Source organism: Diceros bicornis, chromosome 19, assembly GCF_020826845.1.
Source record: "Diceros bicornis minor isolate mBicDic1 chromosome 19, mDicBic1.mat.cur, whole genome shotgun sequence".
Classification (NCBI taxonomy): Eukaryota; Metazoa; Chordata; class Mammalia; order Perissodactyla; family Rhinocerotidae; genus Diceros; species Diceros bicornis.
In genome coordinates, this window is record NC_080758.1 from 51593748 (window position 1) to 51604773 (window position 11026).

An 11026-nucleotide genomic window follows, 5' to 3' on the forward strand; every position below is an offset into this window, starting at 1 on the left:
ATACATACCTATATATACAGATGCACAGGAAGCTGCTAACAGCAGTGGTCTTAAGGGGTCTTAAGACTTGAGAAAGAGATAAGGAGACTTTCTGCCATTCACCCTTTTTTATTCTTTTGACCTGTGTACCACAAATAGTACTTGTTCAAAAATAAATAAAATATATTTTATTTTATATATTCCCTAATTTAAAAAAAAAAGAGGATGGGCCCATAGTGGCTCAGTTTGTCTGCTCTGGTTCGGCAGCCTGGGGTTCGCAGGTTTGGATCCTGGGTGTGGACCTACACACTGCTCAAGCCATGCTATGGCAGCATCCCACATACACAATAGAGGAAGACTGGCACAGATGTTAGCTCAGCAACAATCTTCATCAAGCAAGAGGAGGAGGGTTGGCAACGGATGTTAGCTCAGGGCCAATCTTCCTCATAAAAAAAAAAAGATGAAAAAACTCTTGAGCATCATGTATAGCAAGGAAGTAGTTTTATGAAACTTGCATCAGGTAAACATATAAAACTGTATTTAATATACATATTAATATATATTAATATGTTCACTATAAATAACTTTAACGGATTGTAATGGAAAAATGTTTCTTATTGTGGGTTGCAAAGAAGTCTGAAAGTGCTAAACCAAGTACCTCTGTAACTAAAAAACTCTTTCAGATCAGCCCCAGTGGCCTAGTGGTTAAGTTTGGTGCACTCCACTTTGGTGGCCCGGGTTCAGTTCCCAGGCGCAGACCTACACCACTCTTCTGTTAGTGGCCATGCTGTGCTAGGGGGAAGGGGGGCAGTGGATGTTAGCTCAGGGCAAATCTTCCTCAGCAAAAACAAAACGAAACGGAACAACTGTCTTTTCTATAATACCTCCTGAGCACCCACTGGGTCCTGGGCACTACCAGGTCTAAGACGTTCACGTACCAGTGGGTGGTGCATATGTGGAATCAGAAAACAAATATCTTTGTTTCAGTATTCCAGGTGGAACACCCACTTTTGTCTACTCTAGGCTTTCCTCTGTAATACAGTGTTTTGGAGAGCCTCTGGACAATTGAGAATTTATGGCTTTGTATGAGCATACCACTACGGGGAAACTATGAAAAAAATAAAGACGACAGGACACTACTGTTACATCATCTTTTAATTTTAAGGAATATTATTCTAAGACAAAAACATTAATAAAATCATAGGTCTATTCCAAGATTTCTTAATATATTCTGTAACATTCCACTCAGAAGGTAGAAAACCACAAAGTTCTTCCCTAGGGAAGGGTGCAAATGGAATGTAATATTGCATCACTGCACTGTACAAAATACAGACTGTGAAGACAAGGAAACTCAATTATTTCATTCCCTTCCCCCTAGGGTCACTTTTGCTGAAGAACTGCTCACTTAACATCCTAGGAGCTATCTTGTTGATATCTGCCACCATGATCCAGCAGTGATGAACCTTCTCCAGTTAACATAATGAATGTAATGTTGCCTACATCCACCCTGTGAGAGAGCTAAAAGGACAAACCTTCAGCATCACACATCAATCTATTGGAGAAATCATGAACATAATTATTTTTCTGTCAAGATCCTCTAACTTAACAATTTTTAAACAGCTAAAATATAATCTGGGTCACATCAGCACCATACCTGGAACTACACACAAACATACCCTTTCACAAATGTTCAGTTTCATAGCAACAGCACCTGTGACACTCAAGGGCACAATCACATTTTAAAAAATTGAGTGAGAAGTAAACACAACAGGGCATTTGCACAATGGCAGAAAATCCTGTTCTTGGTAGCAGATGGGAAATGACTGGCTAAAGAAATAGGTTTATGGATAGGTATAATCTAGAATCTGATTCTAAGTATCACAATCAGGATACTTGAAGGAGTCATAGCTGTACATAGCCTACAGTCTAACATTTTATATTAGTAGTTTCTTATACAAAAGTTAAAAACCTACCAAAAAATAACCCACATCATTTCTTTTTTCCTTAATTAACCATTTTACTCCCAAGTTTGTTAAGGAACTCATGAGACAGTCTAGCCTAATGGTCTAGAGAAATTTTTCTAGTTCCAAGATGCCTTGCTATGGAGTCATTAATTAGTAGGCTTAAAGTGAACCCTGAATTGGATACAGAAATTTGTGAAACAATGATACATTTCCCAAAATTTGAAAAACAGGAGACTTAAGGCAGATGTTAACACCAAGAAAAGCCACTCAAGTATTAAAATGGCATCCTGGAATGGTTCATAACAAAACCTAATTTTCTATTAGTTTTCATCATCTGGTTGAAACTATTCAGTCAGTAGAGAACAGAGGGGGTGCTGCATGATTAGGCTGCACCAAGGCTAATTCCCTCTGATGTATCCACATAAGGGAAGTGACCTGTACCATATGGCTTGCATTTATCCCCAGCAAGACATTCTGGTCCTCTCAACTGTATTGTGTACCTGGGAAAAGATAGTAAAAATACTTCCATAAGAGGTAAAGACTAAGAGGAGCCTACAAGCTCACTCTGGAAGATGTAAAAATGTCGTAGAAGAGGAGCACCACATGCTGATTTTAAGTGTTTTTTTTACTGGAGGAATCTATTTGTCATGTATACACCATAGGAAAAGTGCCCCCGCCCCCAAAAAAAAGTAATGCAGAAAAGTTAGATTCATAAGAGAACTAAACATTCAAAGCAGGCAAAAATATGGTGTGTATGTTTTAAAAAAAGAAAATAAAAAAATAATTTCACTACGAAATGCCTTGATTTGCATGTGACTTAGTACTTATTTCATGTTAACTGGATCCAATTGTTCTGATATATCTCTATTATATATCTGTTTCAGACTACTAATTTTTTAAAAATATCTGTTTTTAAGCCAGAACATAAACCTATATCTGTCCATACACGTTAAGCTATCCTGCTTTGTATCTTCATGGATCCAAAATACTAAAAGATTAATAAAATAATTTTTTAAAAACCTCAAGTCACAGATTAACAAATATATTTCCACAAGTTTTCTGGATTACACTACTCGAAGTAACTTGTGTCAATATATTCTGGATTTCCAGATATAAATACCAGTCAATGGTTGGTTGGCCATTAAATCAAAAGTAAAATTATTCTTAGAACTAGGTCATAGTATATGGAATGCCTTAACTTTTCTTAGTTCAAATCCTATAATTTGACCCTAAAATATATAATCATGCCCCTTTATGTGCTTTAAGCTGACATATTGACTTTGCAGTCTATGCTTTGTAAGAGAGCAGGTAACTCTAGCACAGAGGAAATTATATAATGTGGCACAGGGTATGACTTCAGTGGCACTATTCCATTTTTATTTATCCAGACTGTTGCTTTCAGCCCTGCATTGATGCCTCCTTGTATATCGGTTTCTAGTGTGTCACCAACCATCACACAGTCCCCAGGCTGTACTCCAAGGAGATCACAGGAGTAATAAAATATGGAAGGTGCTGGTTTCTCTTCTTTCTGCTCTCCCCCTACAACAACAGCGTCAAAATAGGACTGACAGGCACAAGCCTCGATCTTCTCCCTCTGGGTCTGTCTGTCTCCATTTGTTAGTAAAAGTAGGCGGACCTCCTTTCGAAGTTCGGTGAGCATGGTTTTGACATCTTCTGCTAGCGTCATATGCTGCAAACGTGTAGATTTCCACAGGAAATAACATTCTTCAGCCAATTTCCTATTGGCTGTACCACCCTTTGTTTCCTGGATTGCTTCTTCCCAGTGTGAAGTCCTTAGATCAGTAATGCATGTACTGGAAGGATGAAAACATTCCTTGCTGAGTTTGACTTGAACTTTGTCACAGATAATTTCAGCCTCTTCTTTGTAATGGTATTTTGATTGTAAGAGCTTTATCACCTAAATAAAGGAAAATAACTCCATCAACACACTTCATGTCTTTAATAGCCATGCCTTGAGAAGCTGTGATCCTATAAACTCAGAGATTCTAACTCCAATCATTTTGTCTTAAAGCAGCTCTATTACCACACCATTTTTGGTGGGAGTTGGTTTTATTTTTAAAGAACACCAGAATGAAGATCTCCCAACTTCTCTAGACAACTCATTCATATTTTTTACCAATTTCTATTTTAAGAAGAGTCTTCATATATAGCTAATAAAAATATTTTATTTGGCAGTTTAAGTCCACCACCTTTCATTCTGGTCATGAAGACATGAAAATAAAACTTGTGTTTATATTTAGTAAAACATTTTAAATTTCTAACAACCGTTATTTAGACTCTTCCTAGAAATAACACTAGTTCATCTAACCTTTTCTCATCTATAGTCATTTTACATTTTGAAGGCCTAAATTGAGCACCATATAAAATGGGACCCAATTCTATACTTTAGCTCTAATGAAATCAAGCATATTCTGTGGGTTGAGCAGTTTAATGACCCAGTGCCTTTTCCAAATCTAGTTTTCCAGAAAAAAAATTCAAGTAGTTCAAACTCACCCTTTGTTATGCTGGTTCTAAATCTCTCATCAGAATTAAGCACTCTCATGTGTTCCTACAGCTCTTTATTTTGGCTTTTATTACATTAGGTTCTTATTTTGGCCTGTCGTCTAACATTTACTAAGACTTAATGAGGCAAGCATTATACTCAATGCTCACGCACATTATTTCTAACCTTTTCTACAACTCTGCAAGGGAGTTCTCTTTTTGAGACGAGGAAATGGAAGTTCAGAACTGTTAAGTAACTTGCCCAAGCTGGGATTTAAACCCATGCTTGCCTTTACACTACTGTACCAGGCACTGGAGACCAGGGTCCCCTGTCTTCATGACATTAGCTGGTAGGGAAAATAAGCAGTATGCAACCACCACTAATGCTGGGTTGACTGCCATGACAGTCAGGTGAACAACTGTGGAAATAAAGTGGAAGGAGCAATTCATTCCACAGGGTTGTTGCCTAAGGTTTGGCAGACGAAATAACATTTAAATGAAGGAGTTACCAAGCCCATAAGGTGTAGATGGGAAGAGGATAAGATCGTTCTAGATAGAAGGACCAGCATGAACAAAGAGACAGAGCTTGGAATTTTGTGAACTGGGAATGGCAAGAAGCTAAGTTCAGCTGAAATGGAAGGCATGTGAGGGAGGATGCTAAGAGATGAGGCTGGAGAGACTGGAATCAGTTTGCAAAGGGCCTTGAATCCCAGGCTGTAGCAGGTGCTACCCAATTCCCTTGGCACACACTATTCCCATACATGCCAATGGCTTCAGACTGTTAAGTACCTGAGTTTCTCTGCCTGAGGGCTTTATTTGGCTACAGGGGCACCCATGCACATAGGCTGGGACCGAAGTGTTGCCCTGGGCAGGCCTCAACCAATGAGGGGTAGAAATTGGTGGATAAATATCACAGCTTTCTGGCCCCTTGGGAGGGACAAGTGAAGCATGTTCTGCATATTGTCTCCCAGATTCCCCAACTGTCACAGCAGTAACACGCTCACTCACACAGCCCTGAATTACATTCCTTCCCCATCTTACTCCCCACTCCTTGACAGTACCACCTGGGATTACCTCCCAAATGAACAACCCTCACTGGAAGTCCGTGTCTTAGGGACATCTGAGGAAAGTCAACCTTGCCAAGATAATTTTGGATCTTTGAGAATGAGTGCAATGCACATAGCTGGGACTAAACATTGCTGTTGAAGCAAAGAGGTCAAACAAGCCCTAACTATACAGGGAATGAGTGGTATGCTACTCACAGCAGACATTCAATTCACCTACTAAAAGAGAGAAAAGAGATGAATAGACACATTCTTCTTCCTTCAGAGTATAAGAATCACACCAAAAGTAAAGGAAGTACTTCTCAGGCTACTTGTGCTCATCAGAAATGGAAATAGTTAAGAAAAGTCTTATTACTGCAAGAAAAATATACCATCCCTAAGAACTTTAGGTGAAGGCAAAACACTGAAAATTTTTGCCTTATAAAGTTAAATTTCAGGGGCCGGCCCCGTGGCTTAGCGGTTGAGTGCGCACACTCCGCTACTGGCGGCCCGGGTTCGGATCCTGGCCGCGCACCGGCCCACCACTTGTTGGGCCATGCTGAGGTGGCATCCCACATACAGCAACTAGCAGGATGTGCAACTATAACATACAGCTGTCTACTAGGGCTTTGGGTAGAAAAAGGGGAAGAAAAAGGAGGAGGATTGGCAATAGATGTTAGCTCGGGGCCAGTCTTCCTCAGCAAAAAGAGGAGGATGGGCATGGATGTTAGCTCAGGGCTGGTCTTCCTCACAGAAAAAAAAAAAAAAGTTAAATTTCAATCAACAAATCAAACTTTTTCAACCTCCATGGTATGTCACCATCTTTTCTAACAGTGTCAATTGAATCACTCTTGAACTATGATTGAAGGTCCCTCTAAAGTTTTAGCAACCTTATTGCTACACAATAAAGGACACAGGCCCCGAGGACTCCTCAGTGCTTGAGCTTAAATAGGAGCTGGCTCATAGTTAATAAATACAGAGTTCCCAATAAAGATCCAACTTCCTGTTACTGCAACTGGCAATTCATTAAGCACATTCTTGGGGCTCTGAAAAAGAATTACTTCACCTTAAAGGGGAGATTCTTATAAAGGAATAGCATACTGCTCCCAAGTTTCAAAATTTCTTCCCATTACATCCCCTGAATTAACTTTCTCATTTTGTCACACAGCAACTAATTACAGATTCACTTGGGATAACAAGTAGCATTTTAATGTTAACATCTTTTGGAAAAAATTTTATCAGTCATTCACATGTTAATTAGTTCTATTAGTTAATATTAGAAATAACACCTAAGTTGAATTAGTACATGTTATTATGAGTACAAACTCTCCTAACACCTGCCCTGAGAAAACAGAAGTTTTGATTGAATTGATGGTGGAGAAAAAAGATCTCTAACTTGGATGTGTGATGATATTTTGCGTAAGGGGTAAGGGCAGGCTTGAAAAGGATTCTGAGTAGTATAAGCCCACCAGGCACCAATAGGCCTGAAGAAAGGGGCCCTAAGATAGTGGGGGTGGGGATTAATTTGTAAACATAATATAAACTCAAACTTCATCTACTTCAAAACTCTATTTCAGGCTCTATCTTAACACATACAAAAAGGAAACTCTCTTCTTCCAGGTCCTGTTCTCTGGACCCAGAATTAAAGTTAATACCATCAGTACTAGTGTTTAGCTAATTGTGATTTAAAAAGACTTTTCTAGGGCTACTGTAGGAACCATATAAGACTTTATAACACTATGATTAAGATATGAATGCCAAATAAAACTAAGTTAAAAATCATGCTCACAAAATATGACTGCCTGCACACAGCCTAGCAATTCAAGCAGCCCTCCTGTTATTTTTCGTTCTGTTCTTTGCTCAAACATCATCTACTTAATGTGGCCCAATCTGACCAACGTATTTAAAATCGCAATTTGGGGCCGGCCCCGTGGCTTAGCAGTTAAGTGCGCGCGCTCCGCTACTGGCAGCCCGGGTTCGGATCCTGGGTGCACACCGACACACTGCTTCTCCGGCCATGGTGAGGCCACTGCCCACATACAGCAACTAGAAGGATGTGCAACTATGACATACAACCATCTACTGGGGCTTTGGGGGAAAAAAAAGGAGGAGGATTGGCAATAGATGTTAGCTCAGAGCCGGTCTTCCTCAGCAAAAAGAGGAGGATTAGTATGGATGTTAGCTCAGGGCTGATCTTCCTCACAAAAAAATAAAAAATAAAAAAATAAAATCGCAATTTGTCCCTCCCTTCACTGTTTCTAATACACTTATAAATACATTGGATGTGTTATGTTCATTGTCATCAACACAGGAACATAAACTCACAAGTGCAGAAATCTTTTCTGCTTTGTTCACCAAGAAACCCCAAATTACTGTAGAAGCCTTCCTCTTGAGTAGTGACACTGAAAGAGAGGCCTGAAGAGGGTGGAAAGAAATAACTTTCCCAAAAGATTAAAAAAAAATTAAAGTTGATATAGTCAGTATATGAGCACAAGGCAATGGCTAGACCTTTCCCCCTTCCTCCTTTCATGAGTCATTCAGAGTGATTTATGAAAGCTGGCATGTTACTTTTGAATAGACCAACATTTATTAGTGTTGTATTCTTGTGTGATAAAGCATTCCTTGTATAGTTAAAAGCACACAGTTGAATTCTGCTCATTTCATAGAATATTTATAAAGGAAGTGGCAACAGAACCAAGTCTGAAGTTTATCCATCCACCCAGCATTCATTCAACATTTACCATGTCTCAAACTAAGATGACTAAGGCAGTTTGCTCCCTCTTAAGAGGCTCACTATTTAGTTGTGGGCATCTGAGTTGCAAAAACTAATTGTAATACCCTTTGACAAGTGCATTAAGAGATATATGAACAAAATACAGTGCTGGTACAAGAGAGGGTGTAAAGACCAGGGAGAAATACAATCTCACTTTTGTTTCAGAAATTTCACTGTGGCAGGAATGTGGAGGATGAACTGGATGCAGTAAGCATGGAGACGAGACCACAATGACAGTTTATACAGGAGCGAGTCCAGCTTTAACTAAGACAAGGGCAGGGGGGATGTGAAGGAGGAAATGGACTGGGTGACAGGGTGGATGGTGGTACAATACATTAAGTGAACACTGGACGGTAAGCACTACCCATGCATTATGTTAAACCTACCTGATAGGGTTATTTAGGACTAATACCATTTTCAGCTAGGTATTGGAAGAGCTGTGCTTCAAAATCAAGTCTCATTTTAAAGCCTGAACTCTTGGCCTACAGCACCATTTGGCCTAAAACAAGAATTTAATTGCAACACACTGGCCTTTGCCTGCCAAGAACACACAGGTAAATACGTAGTGAGGGCTGGTAGAGATATTAGAGGCGATGTAGCACAGGGTCATGACTCTGAGGTCGAGGTCAAGGGTATGAAGATGGAAGGAACAGTCAATAGTGTGGAACGCCTCAGCAAAGTCTTTAAGACAGACTTAAAATGTCCACTGATTCTGGCAGGTGCCTATTGGGAAGCGCCTAATGACCTGGCAAATCTATTTCATTCCAGTTGCAAAGACAAAGGCTACACTGCAATGGATTTAGGAATAAATAAGAGGTAGAGACATGGAGATAATGGATATAACTTGTTCTTGAAAAATATGACTGTCCAGAGAGATAGGTAGCATCTAGTGGAGGAAGAAGGCTCCAAGGGAGGTGCTTTTTTTTTTTTTTAAAGTATGGGACAGACTTGAATATGTAGGAATGGAATGCACCAAGAAAGAGGATGAAGATCCAGGGAAACAAAACCTAAGGAAAGATGAAAAAGACAGGACACTCAGGGTTGGAGAGATTAACTTCTGAAAGCGGGTTTTTCGCATCTGGTTATTCTTGGTTTTCTCCTTAAGGCTGAAGGCAGAGGAAAGCAGCAGGGGTGGATTAGGGGCTTGAAGAGTAAGGGAAAGGCCTGATACAGCATCTGTGGGTGTAGAATGGAGAGGCTGCTGCTGAGCAATGCCTAGCGAAAGGAATGCGGTACAGCGGGGACTTCTGCTTTGGGTGTCACCTCAGAAATCTACAAAGGGTTACGCCCACAGCAGGGAGACCGGAGGGGAGTTTCCGCGGAGAAAATTCTCTGGAGTCGATTAAGTCCAGGGCTGCCACTGATAGCTGTGTAACTTCTCGGGTCTCCTCAAATATCCACTGAAGACCACGCTGTAGGGGGTCGATCCTTCCCCGAGGTCAATCATGGAAAGCCCGGCGCGCGCACTCGTCCAGACTGGTCCCAACCTGTCCTGGCACAACGCCAGGTGTCTCGCGGCACGGCGTGACCATCTGTCTCTTTGCGGGCGGCTCTGCCACCGCGGCAGTTTTAACGACATCCTTCCAGGCCCCAAAGTGCTGGAATCAGCTTCAAGAGCCCAGCTTCCCAGAGACTGGGGCCAGCCAGGCAGGTAACCCAGACAGCCACCTCCCCAAGCCAGTCCCCCCGGCCCACTCGCCCTTTCTCCCGATCCTTCCGGCACGGGGGTCTCAAGGACGAAGGCCAGTGCCCCCGGGGCGCTCCCAGATGCCCGGCCACGGCGCGGTGTAAGAGACTAGAGCTGGACGGCGGGGGTGGGTGGGGAGGAAGCCGAGGGGAGGGGGAAGCGCGCGGGACGACGTGGGGCGCGCTGACCCCGCCCACAGTACAGCCGCGGGAGCCGAGACGTTACCTCCAACATGCCTTTCCTACTCGCCCCGGCCGTGTCGATAAGCGTGTTGTCCAGATCAAAGAAAACGGCCCGGACCCGGCTCAGCCCCATCTCGCCAGCCGCCCGCGCGAGGGGGAAACTTGTAGCCGCCTCCCACGCACGAGTGAGGCGGGCCGGCGGCGGACAAGGAAGACGTGGGCGGAGCCGGGAGGTCACCTGACCCTCCCGGGCCGCCGGCGGAATTCCCGCGAGGTGTCTCAATTCTTGAGCGCGTGAGACGAGTGAGATCTCGCGAGACTCCGGAATCCTGGTCGGTAGAGTGCGAGGGAAGCGCGCGCCGCCAGTGGTTGTGTGAGCAGTTTGTGGAGGGTGATTAGAAGCGCGGTTTTCGTGTTTTATAACGTATGTCTGCTTGTGTTTTTTTCTCGTTTTGCCCTTCTTGCATGAGGAGGACGTTATAACCGCCTTAGGGAGGTTTTCTGCGCCATTTGGCGCCTGGGAAGGAGACTGAGAAGCTGGCTTTTCCGGTTAGCCGTGTGTTACCGCTTGGGGAGCTGCTGGCGGCTCCGAAAGGTTTCCGGTCTTCTTGTCTCAAGTAGCAGTGTGAGTGTGTGTTTAGTATCCTAAGTCTGCGGTTACGAGACGGACACTGTCAGTAGCAGGAGCACCACAGGGATGCAAGGGTGTGATAGCCAGTGTTTTAAAATTTTAACAGCTTATTACGCATGCTGTGTTCTCCACGCTGGGAAACCGCCCACGTGGGTCTTGATGTATTTATCCTACTAGATTATAGTAGCTGTGTTGGAACTGAGCCCTCACCAGCACGGTTTTGAAAAGTGTAACCTGGATTTCTCAGAGCCCTTGTTTAAAGGCT

The 11026-nt window shown here is 42.5% G+C and overlaps 1 protein-coding gene across 1 annotated transcript; it reads right to left on the reverse strand.

Annotated features, from left to right (window-relative positions):
- Nucleotides 1-1306: 1306 nt before the first annotated feature.
- Nucleotides 1307-10331, reverse strand: NANP (N-acetylneuraminic acid phosphatase). The gene is made up of 2 exons (XM_058563381.1): nt 10174-10331; nt 1307-3861 (listed from the first exon to the last, which is right to left on the reverse strand). The coding sequence occupies exons 1-2, from the start codon at nt 10261-10263 to the stop codon at nt 3205-3207; spliced, it is 747 nt and encodes a 248-aa protein (XP_058419364.1). The 5' UTR covers nt 10264-10331; the 3' UTR covers nt 1307-3204.
- Nucleotides 10332-11026: the final 695 nt, after the last annotated feature.

Excerpts from the sequence above, each read along its gene's own strand:
- NANP (XM_058563381.1), bottom strand. The coding sequence starts at position 10,263 with ATGGGGCTGAGCCGGGTCCGGGCCGTTTTCTTTGATCTGGACAACACG. Across the intron at positions 3,862-10,173 it reads GTAGGAAAGGCATGTTGGAG|GTGATAAAGCTCTTACAATC; the intron begins GTAACGTCTCGG and ends TCCTTTATTTAG.